Source organism: Gopherus evgoodei, chromosome 7 (assembly GCF_007399415.2).
Source record: "Gopherus evgoodei ecotype Sinaloan lineage chromosome 7, rGopEvg1_v1.p, whole genome shotgun sequence".
In the NCBI taxonomy this organism is placed as follows: Eukaryota; Metazoa; Chordata; order Testudines; family Testudinidae; genus Gopherus; species Gopherus evgoodei.
The window spans coordinates 67,639,598-67,663,025 of record NC_044328.1 but is presented as its reverse complement, the minus strand read 5'-3'; the positions used below and the strand labels follow the sequence as shown (position 1 = coordinate 67,663,025).

The window sequence follows — 23,428 nt, the reverse complement described above, 5'->3', positions numbered from 1 at the left end:
TCAGTCTTATTTTCCCACAGGTTTATGTTAGTATGTTACTTTCTTAAGTGTGGATTTGATTGACATTCCCAGTGAAGTTAGCTAAGTATATTGAAAAACAGTGCTAAATTCAGAATAACTGTGTGAAGATTCAGTTATCTCTTTCCCATTCATTGTTGTTCTATTTGATGTTGCAAGAAAATGGGTGGAACTGTAATAAGTAGAAACTGGACACATTTTTATCCTTGAATCTTTAAAGATGAGAAGATCTGCTGTGCTACTCATCTCTCCCAGGGCTTTTCTAGACTCAGATTTGGGAGATGTTTGGGTTATTAACATGTGTTAGCTAAAAACTTCCAAATCCTAGTCTAGGCAAGACCTCACTGTGCGATCCAGGCATATATATAGAGCAGAATATTGGTTAGGGAAGGGCCCTGCAGATTTTAGAGCATTTTACTCTTTGTAATTTAATCTACGTCTCTATACCATGCCCATCACCTTTGTATCTTGTTCCCAGTATTCAGCTATTCAGTATTTGACCATTATTTAAATACCATTTTCCTGCTTTTCTCCTGCTAATGGGGCTTTTCAGTTTTGTGCCTTTGGTCAAGATGTTTCCTATTTGACATGCAGACTTGTTAGTGTAAACTGATGGTCAGCTGCCTTCCTACCATTTAACCGCTAGAGGGCTTCCTCTCCCTTCAGTGAGAGACATCTCCCCAAGCATACTTTATGGTTGAGTCAGTGTAACTAATGGAGAGTTTAAGATCTGGTCATCAGATGAAGAGACAAAGTAGGCAGAGGCTGAGAGGCAAAGGAAAGGAAATACTTTTTTCTCTAGCTTTTCCACTGTAATCACTAACAGCTAATCTACATGTGGAAATTGGCTACTGTAACTATTTCAGAATAACAATTCCACTATCACTATTATGCAATAACTCCCCCCTCATGGATGCTCTGTTCTGAAAGTAACTATTCCAGAACTGTGTCCACATGAGGAAGTTATTCCAATATAGCTAAATTATGCTGGAATAATTTTTCTGAAATACCTATCCTGGTCAGTTTCTCCCAAGTAGACTAGGCCTAACTCAGTTTTAAGTTGCACTTTGGTGATTTTTGGTGCAAGTATTAATTACAAAGGATTTTTTTATTTTGGTGCAAGTATGAGAGCAATCTAGCCTTCAGAAGCCTGCAGGAACACCCTTAAGTTTAACCTCTGCTGAAGAGAGCCTGTACTCTGCATATTACAAAGCTGTGGGGTAAAATTTTAGAAAGTGTTTAAGGGGCTTAGGAATCTAGCAGCTTGTTTATACATGGAACTATTTTATATCTGGAACTATTCAGGGACAGCTATGTGTGGACACACTTATTCAAGAATGTGTGTGCCTTGTTCCTGTTTAGTTTAATACACTTTAAAAGTGGATTGAACTAAAGAGGAATAAAGCACTCTTATTCCAGAATAAAAGTGTCCACATATGGAGTTATGCAGGAACCAATATTTCTGCACAACTGCATGGCTATGTACACAATGCAGCTCAAGTTGGTATAACTTATGTTGCCCAGGAGTATGAATAAGCCACCCCTTGAGTGACGTAAATTAAACCAACTTAAGAGCGGGTGTGGACAGTGCTATGTCAGCGGAAGAGCTTCTCCCGCCAACATAGCTACAAGCCTCTGCACTAGCAGCGATAAGTTCTGTAATGTAGTCATAACCATGTGTAAACAAGCCCTAAGTCCCACTTTCAAAAATGATTTAGGTACTGAAGAGTCTAAATTATGTTGACTTTCAGTGAAATTTAAGCTTGTCTCATTTTTGAAAATGAGACTTGGGCTCCTAGGCCACTAAGGCAATTTGGAATTTTTTTACCCTTATTGATTAGCTTTGAGTTTTAGTGGTAAGATTATCTATTGTGCTTTGCATTCAGTGTGCTGTGAAATCTGTAACCCTAGGTGGAAGCATGAGTGAATTCCGCATTCACCATGATGTCAATGAGCTGTTAAGCCTGCTGCGTGTTCATGGAGGGGAAGGAGCTGAAGTGTACATAGATCTCCTGCAAAAGAACCGAACGCCTTATATTACCACAACTGTGTCTGCACACAGTGCTAAGGTGAGCTAGTTTGGATTTACTCACTGGTAGGCTGCAGTGATGGTTGAAATGCATTTTTTTCTTAATTGGAGTGTGACTAGCTGACAGTTCTCAAAATATAACCATAAACAGGGAATTGTCATTGAACAGGGATGTGTCCTGTGCGGGCTCAGGGATCATTATTGGCCCTAAGCTATTTAACATTTTTATCAATGACCTGGAAGAAAATATAAAATCATCATGATAAAGTGTGCAGATGACACACAAATTGGGAGAGTGGTAAATAATGAAGAGGGCAGGTCACCGATGCAGATCAATCAGAATTGCTTGGTAAGCTGGACACAAGCAAATGATACGCTATTTAATAAGGACATGTAACGTATGCATCTAGGAACAAAGAATAAAGGCCATCCTGATATGATGGGGGACTCTGTCCTGGGAAGCAGTGACTCTTGAGAAAGACTTGGGGTTGGTGTTGGATAATTAGCTGAACATCAGCTCTCAGTATAATGCTGTGGCCAAAAGGGCTAATGCTATCCTTGGATCTGTAAATGAGCAGGAGTATAGAGTTGCTGCTTCCCCTCCCCCCCAACAGAGTACATTTGGCCTAGAGGAAGGCCAGGAGTCCATGAGTTGTTGCCTCACTTCTTCCACTTATGATTAATAGTTCTGTGCAATTCCCATCCCGGTTATTGAGCATGACGTCATGTTTTCCTACTGCCTAGAGTATGGGTATCATATCCTGTCTGTAAAATGGGGAGGGGAATCTGGAGTTTAGAGTTTGTACAGGCCCACTCTGAAGGAACCTGGAACAGAACCTAGATCTGTAACTCATTCATTTAGCCACACTGTCTTTCAGAAAGAATATGCCAGATCTTGGCCATGGTATATGTACAATGCGGATATTCCTGTATACCTGCCTTTGCAAAGAACTTTGAGACCCACAGATGAATGAGAATTGTGTAAATATAAACAATATTAAATAAACAAGTAGAACCCTAACTTGAAGACTGTTGCTTTAACAACTGAATCATACTCCTTGCCCAGAGTCAGTAAGAGAACCCAGTATTCTATTTCTGTCTAGCAGATAGTTGCAGATGACTATGTATCTTTATTTTCTCTCTTTATTTTTAGATCCTGAAAATTCCACACAATTCCATTTAGTTAAAATAACTGTATGAAGAGTCATTCATGGGGGAATTCTGTGCCAAAAAAATAAAAAATCTGTGCATAATGATTTAAAATTCTGCATTTTTTTGGTCAAAATAATATAATATCATCATGCCAGTTTCAATTATTTTGGTAATTTTATTTCAAAATACCTTTGTCAACAGGCATGTCTATAACAATACAGATAACAGAAAAGGTTCAGAAAATGTTTTCTGACAAACAGATTATTAACTAGGTATAGTAATACAGAACTTTGAGTAATAATTGATTTAAACTACAATATAGAAATTCATTTCCCACATCCATCAGAAATAGTTTCAAGGCTATGGGGAGTCAGGGATAATGGGGAGCTGAGGGAAAGGGAAGCAATTGCTGGGAAGGAGCCTGGAAGTAAACTTGGAGCATTGTTGGGTATGGATGGGAGAAGTATTTAACAGTATTTAGGGAAAGGAGGGAGAGATTGTTAGGGAGCTGAGGAGCCTCCTCCAGGGAGCCCTGGCTGACACCTATCCTCTCCCATTCAGTCAGGCACACGTGACCCTGTCCCCATGTGTCCCTGCAGCCTCACTCCCATTCAGCCCCCACCCCAGTCTGTCCTCTCCTCACTAGCCCTTCTGAACACCAGTCTATGTGCCCCCCGAAGCCCTGTATGCCCCACTCTGTCTGCCCCCATATCCTGTGCCTCCTCATCTGGTCCCACAGGCAGGGCACTGTGAGGAATACAGCCTCTCCTCCTCCCTATCAGCTGCTAGCTGCTACGGTAGGTGAGCCAGCTGCCCTCTGTTCTGGTGACACAGCAGCCCATGGTGAGCAAAAGGGGTAACTTCAGAATCTCTCCAGCATAACGTATTTTCTGCAGAGAAAAAAAATCTGCGGGGAACATTAATTCTGCATGTATGCAGTGGCGCAGAATTCCCCGAGGAATAAAGAATATAAAGGAGAATCACTTAGAAATTAGGAAATGCTAGAATTAAGGTAGCATGTTGTAACATACAAGGGCACATTCTGGACTAGAGGGGAGCTGTGTGACCCCTGCCCTGCAATGTTGGGTGCCTTGCTTTAGTATCTCCCAGTTGGGCTGCTCACAAACGGCGTTCCAGCGTACAGGACTCCCTGAATGTCTGTGTGTAACTGCAGCCAATCAGCTACATCCTGGCTCTCACCAGTCTTGGTTATACTGCAGGGTGACTCCAACATGCCCCGCATCCAGGATCTTCCCCCAGAAATGCATGTCCTGTACTGCCGGGGTCCTCTCCTGGACAGTACAAATACATTAAGTCTGTGATTTCTGTAAGTGAATAATATGCTATCTTATTATTTACATATAGTACCCAGACACTCCAATTTAAGCATACTGGATTAAATAAAACAGTAAAACTAGTTTATTAACTACAAAGAGAGAGATTTTAAGTTAGTACAAGTACAGGCATAAAAGTTAGAAATGGTTACAAGAAAAATAAAGATAAAACACTTAATAGTGTCTAATTTAAGAAACTATATTAGGCTTTGTCTACATTAGCACTTTTCTTGGTCAGGGGTGTGAAGAAAACAAACCCCTGACCGAAATAATTTTCACCACCAAAAGTGCCAATGAGGACAGCGCTATGTCGGTGGGAGATGCTATCCAACCAACATAGCTACTGCCACTTGTTGGAGGTGGTTTAATTATCCTGGCGAGAGAGATCTCTCCTGCCAGCACAGAGCTATTAAACAGGAGACCTTATTGGAGCACAGCTGTGCCACTGTAAGGTCCATAGTATAAACATGACCTGAGATTCAAGCAAAGTTTCTTGCCTTATGCTCCAGCAGATTACTGATCAAATTCTTAGGTCAGGACCCTCTTCCCCTGCCAAGTTTAGTGGCTGTTTTCCTTTGTCATCTTTGGTGCAATGCCAGAGAGAGAGAGGACGATGTCGTGGGTGTATACTCCTTCTTTTTGTAGTCCTGTCTCCCCTTTGAGGAGCATTTCCAGCTGGGAGCAAGATGACAGGCAGTCTAGTGAAGAAAGGAAACTCCATACTGTGTCTTTGCTAAGATGTAGATTTTTGTCCCTGCTCTGTTCCTTGCCAAATAATGGCTACTGAGGAGGTAATGGTCCCTCAGCCTTGTTGACACCTGGCTGCAGCATCAGCTTGCCCTTTGTCTCCAAGAAAATGGTTTAGCCACTCCCTAGACTTATCTGGGAAAAATACTTCAGTCAAGATTTCAGCTTACGTTTATAAATTTACATATAATGTTGCTAGGTGCATTTTGCCATGACATTATTGATCACAAATTATGAATTTTTAAATACCTCACAAGGCATGCCTTATACAAACATTACGGTAGTGTGTAGTTTGGACACAGGGGTCTATTCTGTCATACACATGTAAGCTTACTCCTTGCTCCTTGTGCATATGCATTTTGATACAGTCTTTAGTTATATGATCACATACTGGTTTTTGCGCAGCACCTCAGTGGCTCTTTGTAAAGTTGGGTATGCAAAGGTAGCTCCATTTTACAAACACCATAGCCAAGGTTTGACCTTTTTTCTTTGTTCTTCTAAAAAACTTTCTCCTAAAATGCCAACATTTATCTTTAAATACTTAACTTGTATTATTATATGATGTTTTACAGGTTAAAATAGCAGAATTTTCTCGAACTCCGGAAGATTTTTTAAAGAAGTATGATGAGCTGAAATCTAAAAATACAAGAAATTTAGATCCTTTGGTGTATTTGCTGTCAAAGCTCACAGAAGACAAAGAGGTAGCATATTTGTTTCTGCATTTCTGTCAGTCCGATGCATAATATTTGGAAGTAACAACAATGATTTCTGATTATAGTACACCCTATTAAGAAGCTGTTTAGGCAAACATATCTGAACCAACTAGGTAAGATTGCAATAGGGTGTCTGAGGGCATTCATTTTAACTCCCTGTTTTCTGATTACTCATGAATTTCCCAGCAAGTTTTCTTTTAGGCTAGACATGAATTTTAATTTTGACTTTGAGAAAAATCCATTCAAGCTATTTTGAATTATATGAGGAGTAAAAACCATACATTTTATGCTCTGAGAAGATGTTAAGATGTCTTTGTGTATAATATGTATAAAATTGGAAAAATAACAGTTCTAAGCATTTAAGAATTGGACATTTCATTAGAACAGGTCTTCTCTTATGCTCATCACTACACTGCTAAGGCCCATATCCTGCAGTCTGTTCTGCACAGGCTAACTACTATGCCCATGCAGAGCCCCACTGATTTCATTTCTGTTCCATGTGGATGTAAGCACACAGATTATACTGCAGGATTTGAGGCCTTAGTTAGAATCTGAGCTAATATCTGTGGAGAAAGTACTCAGTGTACAAAACTTGATCTGCAAATAGAATTTCTGCATTCAAAATATTTCTTCTTAAAACTTATCTGGAAACCTTCAACAAAGTAAACTTAATGTCTGAAAATTTTCAAAAGTGGCTTCTTATATTGGATGTCTCCATTTTTAGATGGCCAGCTTGACGCATGTTGACCCTGATTTACAGAAGCTTTAAGCACCCATGATTGCATCTGCAGGTCCCATTGATTCAGTCTTAAGTGCTTCAAAGTTGGGCACCCAAAATCAGAGGTCACTTTTGAGAATTCTGACCTTCAAGACTTCAGCAGTTAGTTTCCTGGGGAGATAACCTCATGCCCTAGCATGTTTGTTTTTTATGAAGAAAAACTAAAACATAAAAAACTTACAACACAGAGACATCAGTGTTTAATGTTTTGTGCTATAAATCTTATTTGTTTTTTTCAAACCCACTCTTCAAGCATGTCTCACTGCACATTACAAGCCCTGTGCTCTCGGTATTTGCAATGTGAACAAGTAAGGGAACACAGTGTAGCTGAAATCATCTCTTTTTTTTTTTTTTAATGAATTAAAAGAGGTTACAGGAACTCTCCCTGCTGCTAATACCCCTAACAAATTCTTGGTTTCAGAATCTTATCTTCTGTTTTCTTTGTTATTGTTTTAAAAAAATTAATCTCTCTATTCCTTTGTGAGAAATCCACAGTTTCATCTATTGTTTCTAACTGGCTACATCAGGGAAAGAGTAAAGATGAATACAGGAAGGGCTGTCAAATTCATTAAGTAAACATACAGAAAGAGACGTTTTTCCTTCTGTTCTCTGTTACAGTTGTGTGGGAGGTTATCTGAAACAATAGAAGGTGTAAAAATGCAAAGAAAATTGTAATTTTTAAATTGGTGTGTCCTTGTAAGTGCCACATCTACAGAGCTTGTAAAGTGCACCCCTTTGGAGCTTTTTTCTCCCTTTTTCCTTTGTGATTTCCTCATTAAAAAGGAGGGAGGAGTAAAAAAAACGTATGTTAATGTAGCATTCACATTGTACATTTAAAGCCCAGAAGTCAAGATATGAAAAACATTCTCACTAAATTTTACTCAATCTCATTGTACATACAGTTCATTATAGTCCAGTTTCTTTTAAAATATATATCTTAATATATTACTGCTTGTTCTTTTATGGCATACATTTAACAGACAGCAAACTGTTTGGGAATGTTTAAATTAGTGACCTCAATGTCACACAACTGTATATATTTGCTTGCCATGGCAACATTAAAAAGAGGATCTTGCATAGGGATATGAATACTGTTTTAGAAGTTAACTGTTTAAACGACTAAAATATATTTTGTTTAAACAGTTAACCGGCTGGGGTTAACGGTTAAGGATGGTTAACCGGTAAGACTAATGCTTATCGGTTAATATTTTACATCCCTTATCTTGCACAAAGACAACTTATAAAATACTTGAATCAAGGAGTCGTTGAAAAAGGGGTGAGATGTGCAATAACTGTGTGTATTTGAGTGAAGGTCTCTCTCTTATCAATTTTTTGATATTTCTAGAGCATCTTGTCTAAATCCTTGTTGTTCTGCATTCATGAATAAGTTCTTTTTGTTGTTGTGTATTTGCAGACACTCCAGTATTTGCAGCAGAATGCTAAGGAAAGGGCAGAACTTGCAGTGAATGCCACAACAAGTGGCAGCACCAGTTTTACCATTCCCTCAACCACTTCCAAGATATCCATGCAGGAACTCGAGGAGTTACGCAAGCAACTTGGCAGTGTAACAACCAGCTCCACTGTACAGCAGGTACTGTTTCTTCGACGGTCTGGAGATACAAGACTGCCTTGAGAGTGTAGGGATTTAATCATTGTCTTTTATTATCTTGTGGTGTAATTGTGGCAAAGTGGGAATTTTCTGTAAAATTTTTTTAAATCCTATGTGTGTCTCACTTTCCCTCTGTACTTTGCATTGCTTCCCAGTGGAAGAAAAAAGTGTACATTTTCTCTTGGGGGGTAGAGGGAAGAGACGCAGGACGTGGTGTGGGTGTCACCTTGCTATTTGGTCTGCAGTAAATATGATAATTAGGGAACTGGTCAAAACTGATGAAGATCAACATAGGATGCAAAGGGACAATGAAATCCCCAAGGACTGAACAATTAACACTCAATAATAGGTAGATGGGGTTGCAAACTCAGCATGGCCATGTCTGGAGGCAGAGGACTGGGAGAGCATAAAGAGTGGGCTTCTGGCAGAAGCATCTGAGACTGGAAAAAAAAGTCAGAGAGACAGCCTAGGAAGGCATCCACTACCGCTTGGATGGTGGATTGCTCTAGCTAGACCAACATGGACTATGTTTTAACACTTGTTTCTCTGTGCTAACGCAAGGATTTCAAGTGCTGTATTCCAATTGACTTATAAATCCTGCTCTGTTTTGAAAATGCTGTTTGGTGTCACTGCAAATACTTGCTGGGATGCGTTATTCCTTGAAGAATGTACAAGTCTCTAACCAGCAGTCTGTTTCAGTTGGACACATTGAGCAGAGCTCACAGTATGAAGCAGAAATTCTGGAGTCAGGAGGTTCAGTCTTGGGACCAGTGAGGCCAGATGGCCTACCCTGAAGGAAGAGACCGACCCTTTGGTGGTCTAGCACACTGAAAAGATTCCTCCAAAAATTTGTTTAAAAGCTGGGGCATAGCACAGATTCTGTGGATCTATGTATGACTGTAACAGACTCCCAGTGCAGGAAGGCAAGGAACTGACAGGTATCTGGTCGAGAGTTTCATCTGTCCTGACCAGTTCAGTATTCCTTCACTCACTAATATCATGACCTGTATATAAAAGGTGAGTCATGCAAGTTATCAATAGAAAGGTAATAACATACTGATCATTAATATTATTCTGCAGTGTATATACAGAGCGTACATTCAAAATTGCAAACGTATTGGGAATTATGATCTTGAAGTGTGTTTGGAAGGCATGGCTGAAGTTACCCCAACCTAGACAAAGGTACTTCCAAGGTACATTGAGACAGTGAGAATGCATTTACATAGATGGTAAACAGAACCATCAAGCTAACAAGGGGAGGAGATAACCACTCAGCATCATGTCAGCAGGGAGATTGCAGGAACAGATCAATTTATATTTTAACAAACCAGCTGTGAAAGAAGCCAGCATGGAACTTCCTTCCCCACAAGACTCTGTATCTCCTTCCTCACAGCTTGAATGAACTTTATTTGGTGGTAACTATCAGGAGAATCCATTTCAAAGGTTCACTGTACTATAAAAGAAAGTGGCAAAGAACCTCAGGTTATCTTTCATCTAAGAAGACAAAGAATGGAGAACTTTGGACTTGGTGACAGATCCTGACCAAGTGGGTGGTCAGACATGTTGCTGGAAGGTACTGTGGTAAGAATATTACTTTGAACCAGAACTGTAGTTTTGTTAAGTCTTGGTCTCTAGAAAGCATTTTTCACTTTTATTTCCTTGTAACTATTTCTAACTCTGTCCTTTATACTTGAACTCATTTAAAATCCTATTTCCTTTTGATAATAAGCTTGTTTTGCTTTTAATCTAAACCAACCCAGTGCTGTATTGGAATTGAAGTGATAGTTAACTCCAGTTATAGTGATAAGCTGTGCGCTTAGTCTCTTTAAAGGAGCAAACAAACCTTATGCCTCTGAATGGTTCAGGAAAGGGGCTGGACATTGCAAAGTTTTGGGAAAATTCGTGACTGAGCGGTATTTGGTTACACTTGGCAAGATGACCTTGAGCAGGTGGAGTCTAGAATGTGACTGTGTTGTAACAAGCAGGCTGCTGGAGTCGGAACTGATCCGGGGCAGCTTATTACACACTCAGATCATGCTTGTATGCTGGGTGGGAGCGTCCAGCTACAGCACCAGAGCATTTTAAGGCAATCAGGGTTACAGGGCAAGTGATGAAAACCTCTCACTGGTGTGAATTGCACCTAGAGCATGACACAGTGATAGTAATATAGTCTGGAAGTACAGAAATCCAGTACAAGAGCTATCCTCAACCCCCATTCACCACCAAGAATATAAGGTTCATTTCTGGTTGTGGGGTTGCACCTTGAATGCACACTCCTCTTCCGGTGTCTTCATGACATTTATTCCTGGGACAGTGTGATGTGCTGTCCTTTTGGAGTCACTAGTGGCAGTGCCTGTTCATCTGACTTCAGTCCTTGGTTATCTCATTAGAACTCCTGCCAGTGTCTAGTCCTCAGGATTAACCGTGTAACTTTTAGGCTCAGAAGCCCAAACTGTTGGAAGGAGAAGGGGATCAGACCATTCGCTGCCTCCTCATCTAGTCCTAATTTTAGAAAGGGAGATTGCATGCAATAGAGGGCCCCAAGCATCTGGTTGCTTTACTTGTGCTTAAGGCTAGCCCTACTAATGCTAGAAGTATTTGGAGACGGAACTGGCCAAGGGGGAGGTGATGGTATTCTTGGAGGAGAAAGAAATGGAAAAGACTGGAACATAGAGAATTCATCCCAACACAAATGATATTTGGGGATGGTCAGAGGAGAAGCACAGAGTCTAGCAAAGCCAGTTCCTACATCAGGTAGGACTTGGATATTTTTATGAGCATCTGCATATTCTGGGGAGCACTGGGTCAATGTGTGCTAGGGATTCCAGGGGTGGAATCTGTCACACATTTATCAGGGAGAATGGTGCCTTGGGGTGGGAAAGTGCCATGCGTTTCCTCAAATGCTCAGTATTCCTAGAGCTGTTCTGTGGTTTGTTAGCCAGCATGTTATTCTCTGCATAATTTGGAAGATGGAATTTAATTCTAGGTTGTGACCCAGATTTCAACCCATAGTAAATTGTCACAGTTGAGAATAAAACTCTAAAATCACCATTTATTCTGTGGACAATGGTAAACTCTACCTGAGAATAGCAAAATGCAAAAATAATGTCTTCCATGGTATTGGCCGGTCCCTTGTAGGCAGAAAAGTTAACCTGCCTTTCTGTCTTCTTGTAGTGACTGAGCCGTAGAGTTGGGAATGGAAAAACCAGGCTGTTTTGTCTTTACTTAGAAGCTTTGTTTATTTCACTAACATACAAAGAAAACAGCCCTGCATTGTTGTAACCAGTAGCCAGCTGCTGCATTCTGTTCTCTCCACTGTTGTCCTCAGATTGACTAGTAATAGTAAAATAGACTAGTAAAATGATGCTTTTCCAGGTCAGTGTTTTTAAAGAAACCCCTCTCTCCTTTCTGACAGCCTCTTGAGCTTATACGAAAGATACTCCGAGACAAGCAAAACAAGAAGAATTCTGGCCAGCCTATTCCAGTATTTCCAGCCTGGGTGTATGAGAGATCTGCACTTAATGGGGATTTCTTAACTGGTTCCAGTTTAAGCACTGACACAACAGTGCCTATAGGTACGTATCACACAGACAAAAATGACGAGTGTTTTATTCAGTGTATTTACTCTCTGGTCTCATTCAGATTTCACCAGATATTCAAGATGAGGAGAAAACTTAGTTCCAGTTAACTCTACTAAGGAAGAAATGGGCTGAGAGAAAAGCTTTAAGGCTTTGTTTACAGTATTTGTCAATACTGAATCCGAGCCCCAAAATTTCATTGGATGCCATGTGTGAAACCAAATGATAACACATCTGTTTGCTCCAGTCAGAACCCAGTGTGACAGGTTTCTTCAGATCCTGTAGCTCCTCAGAAAGATGGGGCCTCCTGAGGTCATGGCCATTCAGATAACTCGTCCCCACCGGGTGCATGTCAGAAACATCTGGCCAAAGCATCAGGAATCAATGTCATCTGATGGCTCTGAGGGATGGGATGTAGGATGACTTGGAAATGTCATAGTGCTAGTCCTGACTGTATACTCATAAGATATGTCAGATCAGTTCATGCAAGATTTTCTCTGGAGCCACCTTCCCCAGGCATTGTGGAGATGAAAATGATGGTTCTTCTTTGAGTGTTTGCACATGTCTATGCCACTGTTGGTATGTGTGTGCACCTCGTGTACAGATATCAGAGAACTTTTCTCTCTGAAGCACCAATTAGGGTAGCTCGAGTGTTCTCTGCCATCATGCACCATGGGTGTAGGTGTAAGAGGATGGAACCACCCCGATCCTTCTGTTCCTTCTTACCATCAGTGACAGTTGTTGAAGTGCTCCAACAGTCTTGATATTGCAAGTTTTTTTCCCCCCTCATGCTTTGTATATAGTTTGTTTGTTCTCTTTAGTAATCAATTAGGTATAAAGTATTATTAGTGTTACTGATAGGTTTTAGTTTTAGGTCCTTTTTGGACTAAATTTGAATCTTAGGACCAGTATTGGAGCCATGCGTAATTCTCCAGGGATTAAGTCCTGCTGGTCGTGTGCCAGGCCAGTGTTGGTCAGTGATCAGTATCACATTTGTAAAGGATTTTTGCCTCTCTCTAAACAAAGATAGAGCAGCGAGACTTAAGTATCTTCCTATGGAGGCAGCAAGCCATCTGATTCAGAGCATGCTCTGAGTGCTGCACTTCAAGTATGGAGTACACCACCTGAGATATTTGCAGCATCTTGATCTGTCAAAGAAGAGAGAGATCTTCCAAAGACCCGGAACTCCATTCAGCAAGATCATTGCAGCCAAGGCCACCTAGAGGCAAAGACTCTGTGGGACACTCTGAGGGGAAGTGTTCCCCAGAGCCCTCCTCATCTAGAAAGGAGGTTTTGTCAATTTTGGAACTTTTGCAACTTCCATTGCGGCTGACCCCTGAAGTTCCTATGCAAAGACCTCAAGCTCAAGACCAAATTCAGGTACCGATGATGCCAGAGGCATACACAGCTGCCAGAGAACTACTCAGTCTTTCTGTACCAGTGTCCTTGGTGGTACAGGAAGAATTTCAGCCAATACTGGTGACTACAGTTCCTACACCAGCTCCACTAGAGCATGCAGCCTGATGCCCTCTACACTTCTAGTACCTAAGAGCCAGGACATTCCAGAGGAAATCCACCATTAAAATCCTCAGTACCACCAACCCCAGGCTCAGCTTATCTATTTCCTGTCCACACAGGATCTGCTCCACTCTTATTGCAGGACTCAGAGTCATCTCCTTCAAACTCAGAGTTTGGGTCTGTGTCCCATTCAAAATGGGATGTGTACCTCTTCATGAGAGCCTTGGGGTCCATGGGTCTCACAGCAGTCCCAGCAGTGAGCACATCTCAAGGCACAATGACCTGTGCAAGCATGAGCCTCACCACCATGTCAGTGGCCTTTCTGAACTCTGTTGGGTATCTCTCCGCTGCTAGGATCTTCCTCACCCACCTCAGTTGACTTCTTTGAGGGTGTAGTGAGATCATTGGCACCGCAGATAATATTCTCTGACACTCAGTGCTGGTACCAAGCAGCTGGAAGTTGCTCAGACAGCAACTCCACCACAAGAGAGACCAGACATTGCTTCAGCATTCTGGTACAGTCTTCCTCGTCACCAGATGAGGCTATAGAGATGGTGAGCAATTCACTGACACAGGAAGATTACCAGGCTCACAAAGAACTGCTTAAAAGGATGGCCTTAGTGTAAGACATTCGGGTGAAATTGGTCTGTAAGATATCTTAGAAACTAGTGGACATATTCACTTCGACAGGTCCCTCCAAAGTGGTGCTCCTGATTAATGAAGCAATTCTGGAGCCACTCAGAACACTGTGGCACACCCTTTCTTCCCTAGCTCCTACAGCAAAATGTGCTCTTTCTAAGCATTTTGAATACCTCTACATTCACCCTCCCCCAGGCTCTTGATGGTGGCAGCAGATAATGAGTGAATGAGGCAGGGACAGGAAGCATCGATGCAAAAGGGGAAGGAATCAAAGAGACTGGACTAGTTTGGTTGCAAACTTTATTAGATGATAGGTCTGCAACTTAGAATTGCTAACCAGTAAGCTCTTCTAAGTCGCGTTGACTTCTCTCGGTGGGAAAACATGAAGTTTAAAGACAGACTACCAGAGGACATAAGGCAGGAGTTTGATGTGGTGGTGGAAGAGGGCAAGCTGGTGGCCTGGACAGCTTGGATACAGCAAACTCAGCAGCTTGACTGCAGTCATCCGATCTTCCTCCTGAAGTGTAGCAGAACATTCAAGATCTGCCTCTTTGTGGAAAAAATGGACGATAGGCCTCGTAGCCAAAAATATTCCAGGACAACTCTGAAGTTGCATGGAGTCAACACACTGTGACAAGGAGAAGCAGTTCCAGCCCCAGCAAGCTCACAGTTATCAGAAGTTTATCCCATGGACCCAAGACCTTCCAAGAAAAAGGGTGAGGAATTACAGGTGTTGACCACCTCTGCCCCCTCTTCCTTTGTGACAGCAGATTCCTCTCGACTAGCAGCTCAGTCTAAGCATGCATTTTGACAGGTTTGTTGGTGGCAATATTACAGTTCCTACAGGCCCATCTATTCCTTCCCATATGTTTGCCAATCATCTATCCCACTTCCTCTGTTCCTGGATTCATGTCACATTGAACTGGTGGGTCCTAAGCACAGTGTATCTGGGATAGTCCCTTCAATTTGTTTCTGTCCTCCTTTCTCACCTCCTTCCCTGTCCCTCTTCCGATCCATCTTTCAGCTGTGGGGGCTCCCTAAGTGGATATGTTTGCCACAAAGGCCAACAGAAAATGCTATCAGTTCTGCTCCCTGGGGGTCTGTTAAGGCTGACTCCCCACTCTGGCACTTTGAGTGCAGAAGGTGGGGGCCCACAAGGATTCTAAAAATTAGAATATGCATACTGTCAGACTTTTTAACCTTTTACAGGTAAAGCAAGTAGAGAACAGCTACCAAGAAGGACTTTATAGCTAATTGACTGGCTGGGTGTCCATAAAAGGGAACTTACCCCTCCCCTCCTTCATTTATTACAAGGTTACAGCCAGGTTCATTAACAAATGCTTTCCTGCTACTATAGAAGATACCAATACCATTCCTGTCCAGAGTCTCATGCAAGAGCAGACAGGACCATGATTGCCTTAATAGCACCAGCGTGGCCTCGGCAGTACTAGATCTCAGCCCTAGTAGCATTGTTGTGAGACCTTTTCTGTCTCTCCTGTTGGATCCAAATGTGATTTCTCAGGACCTTGGCTGTCTGCTCTGCCAGCACCTGCAAGCCCTCTGCTTGACAGCATGGATGCTTCATGGTTAACACCATTAGAAAGTGCTTGCTTGAAAGATGTTAAGGAAGTACTTCTGAATAGCAAAAAGGCTTCAACAAGGCGTACTTACCTGGCTAAATGGAAACGTTTTTATCTGGTCTTAATAGAAATGTGTCTCTCCAGAGCAAGCTTCCATTAACCATGTTTTGGACTATCGCACCTAAAATACTAAGATATCACAGCAGCAAAGAGTCCTATGGCACCTTATAGACTAACAGATGTATTGGAGCATGAGCTTTCATGGGTGAATACCCACTTCGTCGGACGCATGTCCGACATCATGTTAGTCTATAAGGTGCCACAGGACTCTTTGCTGCTTTTACAGGTCCAGACTAACACAGCTATCCCTCTGATACTTAAGATATGACAGTTAGTTCTGTTAGAATACATTGAGCAGCTATTTGTTTTTCACCATTCAGTGGGTAATAGATAGTTATGGAGTTAAAAAATCAGATTTCTAAAAGGGTTAGACAGGTTATATTCACAGGTACAATTTGTACCCCCCACGGGATCTCAACCTGGTGTTAACAAATTAATGGAACCACCCTCCATACTTCACCTCTGTATGAAAGTGCGGTTTCTTGGTTCCAAAACCCCCTTGTCCTTTTGCTCTTCCCATGGGTATGTTCCTGGATCCCACCTTGTGACCTTGATCCAGATTTGCTCCCTGACTAGCGGATGCATGTGGTTTCAGCATCCTCCCCTTTGGAGGATGCTGTGCAGTTCCATGACTTTGTGGATTGTATGGTAGCCATGTTGAACTTACTTTCAGTAGCTGTAGAGGAAACTTCCCATCCAGTATTTGATGATGTTGGAGCTACTTCCATGAATAACTGCAACATGATTAGGTGATGTCTGACAACTCTTAGATTCATAACTCTTTTTATACCCTTGAAAAACAAATAATATGATAGTCAATTACCACTTTAGCTAACTAATTTGAGACGGGATTACCCTAGTTTTGAATTTTAATTCAAATAAGATGTCCTACATCTTCTTTCCCAAGGTCTTTCCTCCTTATCAGGAAATTTGCAAGGGGTGTTAATGGGTTCACTTCACCTTGAATAGTCCCTTGAAATATGTGTTAACTGCTTATGCTAAACAATCTGTTTTACCTTGTATTTAGCTGTGACACTCCGAGAATGTTTCCCAGACCTGAAGAAGAGCTAACTCTATGTAAACTCAAAAGTTTGTGTCTCTCACCAACAGAATTTGGTCCAGTAAAAGATATTACCCTACCCACTTTGTTTTTCTAACACCAGAAGGCAATCCTCTTCCTGGGTCTAATGGGTCTTATGTAACCCCCTATAACACTCTCAGAATGATCAGGGTGTTTTGAGTTTATATATCCAGTCAGGACTGTCTTCATAGGTTTGTCACTATGTCTCAGGATGTTCTGGATTTGCTGAGGTAGTGAACAAACAGATCAAGCATTCTCAGGAATGTTCTGTTCTTCATCAATTATAATGTCAGATACTTCCAACACTGGATGGGGATCCAATTTAGCTCAATTTATAATCCAAAGTCACTGGGCTTTTCAGGAAAAGAGCATCGCACATTAATTATAGAATCAGCCATTGGCTTGGTTCTCAGATTGTTCTCAGATCGTATGCAATGACCAGCCAGTAAGGGAAGCATTCACCGACCCCTGTTTATCACCTTCTGGGGACCTGTCTTAATTCACATACCTTAAGAACATAGTGTATCTATACTGAAAACAACTTCTGAAATATCATCTGTACGTATATCTTGCAGTTATTAAGATGATCAGTGCATTACTGGCTGTTGGTAGAGACCTCACATGCCATCCTTTGGCATGCTATTATGTAAACATCAGATCTAGGGGTTCCCTGTAAACCCCTATGCACCTCTTATTCCTGTTGCCAGTTGATACCAAGGCCTCCCTGGATCACAGACCTTCTGTGTGCTTTCACTCCTTTCCATTTTAATTTAGAAAGTGGTGAAGATGATTTGTCAGGACAGCAAAAATTATATTGATTGCCCCAGCTTGGTCAAAACAGCAGTGATACATGGATCTGCATCAGCTGTCAGACAGATAAAACATGCGTCTTCCTCTGTCTCGAAATATCTTGTCACAGTAACAAGACGGGATTCTTTGTTCAAATCTACAGTTGCTTCATCTGACAGGTTAGGCTATCGGACTTGACTAGTCTTGAGCCATCTTGTTCTTCGTTGGTACAAAATGTTCTACATAGTTCTAGAAGGCTGTCTACAAGAAAGTGTTACCTGTTAAAGTTGACCAGATTTGTTGCTTAGTTGAGGGATAAATTTGACTTTCTACTGAAGCTTCCATACCCTGTATTTTGCAATATTTAATGTACTTAGCGTCTGAAAGATTGTCTAATTTGTCTTTAAAAGTTCATCTGGCTGTTGTTTCAGCTTACCATGTTTTGATCATTACTTGAATGCTTTGCGTATTGTTCTTTTGTTTTATTCATCTATTAAAGCAGTCTTTGTTACTGCTATTACATCAGCCAGAAGGGTGAGTTCATTGCATGCCCTGATAGCTAACCTATCATTTATGAATTTTGACAAAAATTAGGTGGTTCTTACACCTGATCCCAGGTTTTTATCAAAAATAGTGTCTGAGTTTCATATCAATCAAACAATTATTTTACCGGTTTTCTTTCCAAAACCTCATGTTAATAAAGGAGCGTCTGCCTTACATACTTTTGGTGGTAGGTGAACTGTTGCATACTACTCAGATAGCATTAAGAGTTTTAGGAAGTCATCTAGACTGTTTATTATGCTAAGAATCATGAGTCATGCTGTGTCTGCCCAGACTACTTCCAGATGGGTTAAACAATGCATTGCTCAGTGTTATATGAGTTATGGAAATTCCTGAGCTGCCTGTTTTGCGGTCTCATTCTACTAGAGCTGTAGCTGCATCTTTTGCTTGTTTTAAACATGTTTCTATTAGAGAAATTTTTAAAGCTGCTACTTGAAAGTCAATGCACACATTCCCTAAACATTATGCACTGGATCTAGTGTCTAGAGCAGATGCCAAATTTGGCTCAATCGTTATCCCTGAGGGAGTTGTGGAATCCACGTCATTGGAGGTTTTTAAGAACAAGTTAGACAAACAACTGTCAGGTGGTCCCGGTTTATTTGGTCCTGCCTTACCACGGGGGGCTGGACTAGATGATCTCTCAAGGTCCTTTCCAGTCCTGCATTTCTATGGTTTGATGATTTAATTAGGACTCTGTTCTCATCTTCAGGGTTTTTCAGCACCGCTTGTCACTCTACCTGTGAATAGGAATATCTAGAGACACTCTAAAAAGAAATGAAGGTTACTTATTTGTAATCAGATTTCTTCGCGTTTACTCTGCATAGTCACACTTCCCACACACCTTACCATTTTTCTCAGAGTCCTATCCGGGTTGTCTGGGTTGGCAGCTAAAGGAGGTGATAGAGGTGATATCTGAGGTGATAGAGGGAGCAGCCTTCCCTTTTATAGCATCACCCTCAGAATGTTCAGAGATACCGAGAGAAGGAGTAGGAGGGGGTGGTACACAGGTGCTCCAACAGGCACTGCTTGGAGTGGGAGAGGGTTCTACCATTGGGCACCCTCAGGCAGTGCAGAGTCCATAAGTGTGAATATTCTGTCATCTTGAAGAACTCCAGTTACGAATAAGTAACCTTCATTTATTTTTACTGAAAAATTTCAACTCTAGGAAAACTGCTGACAAGTGCAGTCCAGTGCAATTAGATTAGTGGGCAGACTACAGGTGGGAAGATCAAATGTGCAAAGTGAATGTAATTTCTTCCATAGCTATCATGGTCATATATGTTGGGTACGTATGTATATCTGTATAACTTATATTTTGGCATACAAACAAAGTAAAGAATTCTGTTCTCTGGTTTAGAAATCTAGGCGGACATTTTATGGATTTTACCGCAGATGAATTATTTTCCATCCCTTACACAAAGATGAGGTAACTTAGTTGTCTTCTCCTTGAGTCATAATATTTTCTGTTGAAGTCCAAGTACTAGATCAAAACTCTGCAATTTTCACTTAAAAAGTCTCTTGATGACTTCTGAACATTCAATAAAAACTCAGAGCACTGGGGTCCATCTTCTCTGAAGATTGCTTTGGTTTATCCTTACTACAAGGCCTAATTTCACTCTGCTTATACTAAAAGGTGGGAAGACAGCATTGCCATTGAGGAGAATGATGCATACTGTCCCTTTTAACAGCACCTCATCTCCATGTTTCACTGTTTTTTAATGCAGCCTGAGCATACCAATCAAAAAGCCACAGAGGAATGAAAAGGGGCTGAGAATAGTTCTGTTGTGTGGTCAGATTTTGTACTTTTTGTCCTCTGTTTTCAAATAGGTACCTTACCCTTAGCTTCTCAAGAGTCTACAATTGTGGAAGACTTGCTGTATGTCTTGACTGGCGTGGATGGAAGATACATCACAGCACAGCCTCTCATAGGCAGGCAGAACCGAGCTTTCTTAGTGGATCCCAATTTGGACATGTCAGTCAAAGAGCTAGTGACCAGGATTCTTCCTGTAGCTGCGAGTTACTCCACTGTGACCAGGTATCCGAAGTGGCCTTTGTTATTCCCATGTTAGGATGTGTCTGTCTGGTTTGATCTGACACCCAGAATTGAATTACAGAATCTCAGTTTGTGTTGTTTTATGCAGTGTTTTATTTGCAAGTATGCTGCCTGGTTTAGAAACCACCTTAGTTTAGTTTATACCCATTGGGATGTAAAGTAAAATAAAATAAAATAAAAAACTCCTCAAAGTTGTTCAGCTGGCTTACAAGCCAGCCCCTGCCTGAGTCTCTATTGAGTCAGCACCTTAGCTTCAGCAGAGTGGAACGGTAGTTGTGATGTCCTAGCATCACAGCTGTTAATGTGGATCAGGGCTTCTGGGGTCTTAAATGGGGGCAGGAAAAGCATTTGTGGTGTTTGCATGCTGAATGCTCCTCTGAACTCTGGCTAGTGGAGTTGGGGGCACTCAGCACATACTGGTGAAGTAAATGGATTGCTCCCCTTTACTTATACATCCCCTATAAGTATTCTTCTTCTTTCATATGGCATTTAAAAAGCCACAGGCTGAGATTATAGCTGAATCTTGAGATTTGAAAACCATTCTAATGCTTCTGCGGTAGCTAGATGGATCCCGTTTGTGTCAACACTGTAAATGTGACTGGGACGGTTGTCTGTAATGTGACTGTGATGAAGTACAAACGAGGCAACACAATTAGGTGATTTTTTTTTTTTGAATTTTCCATTTGTGGAGGAGATATCTACACCTTCTGTATGTTGTCTGAAGTTGCTTATTCACTTAGTCCACTGCCTATGGGGAAGACAAATCCTGGGACTTCTGAGGGAGGGGATGACAATCTTCATGCAGTCTACCATGTTGCGTGCCAGAGCACAACAGATGTAATCAAATCAGCAACTGAATGTCCTTAAAGGACCACCCGATCAGAAAAACAATGGTGATAATGGCCCATGTTAGGGCCAAACTTTTCCAATAAGTACTAATGATAGTTCTTAGAAAGGAGCTCACTTCACCTTCAAAGTATCTCTCATCTCTCTTCCTTTCTGAACTCCTCAGTCATGCCCTCACTACTAGCTCTCTGGAGTTGTTTTCCTCCAGCTCCTTCCTAGGGCTGCTCCATGTAGCTCTCACCCTCTATGCTCCCAAAAATTGTTCTCGACAGAGCCTCAAATGAACTCTTCTGGCCAGATCTCAGGTCCTGTACTCCAAACTTCTGACTTTGACACTATCAACCATGCTTTTCCTCTTGAAGTCTTGTCCTCCTCTGGCTTTTGTGACTGGCTTTTTGTGGTTCTCTTACCTCTCTAATAATTTGCTCAATGCCTCCCTTTCATCTTCCCCCACCCATGCACACTTTCAATAGGCATCCCACAGGACTTCAGCCTTGGCTCCGCCCTATTCTCCTTCCTTATCCTATTGCTGGGTAATCATATCCAGATGCCTACTATATTTACACTGATGACTCTCCAATCTACCTTTCCACTCCAGACCCCACTCCCTCCATCCAAATTTGCATCTCTGCCTGCCTGTCTGTCTGTTTCTGTCTGAACAGCTCCTCATGGGTGTCCAGCCACCAACTTAAACTCAGCATAGCCAAAACTGAGCCCCGCTCCAAACCTTCCCTGTCTCCCACCTCTCTGTCACTGTGGACCACATCACCGTACTCCTGTCACTTAGGCTAGTAACAGTCTCCGCCCTCTCTCTAGACTCTCACATCCAGACCATGTTTCTTTTTCTGTTAACTTATTAGTGTTTTTAAAATATATATACAGAAAAAAAAAACATGACAAACTATACATAAACTTCTTATAACAGCTATATTTGAAACATCTCTCTCTCTCAGGGGTCAGTAACCTCTGGCACGCGGCTCGCCAGGGTAAGCACCCTGGCGGGCCAGGCCAGTTTGTTTACCTGCCGTGCCGGCAGGTCCAGCCAATTGCAGCTCCCACTGGCTGCAGTTCGCCATCCCAGGCCATTGGGGGTGGCGGGAAGCTGCAGCCAGCACATCCCTCGCCTGTGCTGCAGCTTCCAGGAAAGCATTCATATCTCTGAGAATTTTTCTTGGCCATCACGGAAAGAAGGTCAAGCTTATGAAATCTATGTGCCAGTCTTCAATTGTTGGTTTCTTTTTGGATTTCCATTTTTGTAGTAATTTTAGCAATGATTAATGGTCTGCTTAGCCAAAGTTTTTCAGATTTATTCTGCTTCCAGTTAACATCCATTAGGTTTAAAATATGTTTAGCTTGTAAGACAATTTTATTTTCTAGGAAAGAATTAACTCTGCAGTTAAGTTCTGCTCAAAACCTACAGGTATAGGAGTATTCGCAGAGCATACGGGTGAAGTTAGCACCTGCTGAATCACAGTGCCATTTTTGTCCGGACTTAGCGGCACCTGTTTGAACAGTCGGAGAGGGGTCTAATGCATGTTCCATATGATTTTCTGATAGATTAATTATAAATGGAGATCCAAGGAACAGCTCAGAGTGCTGACTAAAATATGTTTCCATTGGTTAGCAGAGAATAATTGGCCTAGATCCTCCTCCCATTTCTTTTTTAGGGAATCTGTATTTAAGTCAAATTTGCCATCCAAGTTTGTCTATAGTGTTACCATGGCTCTTTTCAATCTGGATAATAATTGGAGAAATGAAAGCAGTTCAGGTGGGTCGGGATAGCTCAGGCATTGGAATCAAACAGATAGGAGATGGCATTTTTAAGTTAGATACATTCCCACTCCCCCGTGCTCTGTAGATTGAACATCGTTTTTAATATTGTAAAGGAGAGGAAGGTATAATTTTCAATAAATTGACTGATAGTCAAAATCCCTTTCCTAATGCAGTCTAGCCAAATAATGGGGTTGTCTGCTAGACAGAGTTTCAAGTTACCCCAGATAGGGTCTGTTACACTTTTGCACCTCCTTACCCAATTTAAATAGTACAATAGTTAGGGATTTCCTCATAGTACGATGTAACATATCTTTATTTCAAGCATTTTTGGAAATGTATAATAGCTTAGGAACCAGAATTTCTTTATGACTTTGATAGAATTCTATCAGTTAGCCATCCTGGCCGGAGAAGTCTTGCCAAGGCTTGCCCAGGCTTATTTCTTTTATGAACTTGATTATTTCCTCGAATTGCAATGGAGATGCCAGCCTTACATGTTGCTCTTCTGAGATT

At 41.5% G+C, this 23,428-nt stretch overlaps 1 protein-coding gene across 2 annotated transcripts in view; it reads left to right on the top strand.

The window, feature by feature from the left end:
* TUBGCP2 (tubulin gamma complex associated protein 2) overlaps positions 1–23,428 on the top strand; it is an 89,208-nt gene that overhangs the window by 1,331 nt on the left and 64,449 nt on the right. For both annotated transcript variants that reach the window (XM_030568286.1, XM_030568285.1), the window contains exons 2-6: positions 1,930–2,087; positions 5,853–5,981; positions 8,186–8,362; positions 11,796–11,955; positions 20,074–20,281. In XM_030568286.1, the coding sequence (XP_030424146.1) occupies positions 1,938–2,087; positions 5,853–5,981; positions 8,186–8,362; positions 11,796–11,955; positions 20,074–20,281 (824 nt within the window). In that variant the 5' untranslated portion in view covers positions 1,930–1,937. The remainder of the gene's footprint in view (positions 1–1,929; positions 2,088–5,852; positions 5,982–8,185; positions 8,363–11,795; positions 11,956–20,073; positions 20,282–23,428) is intronic.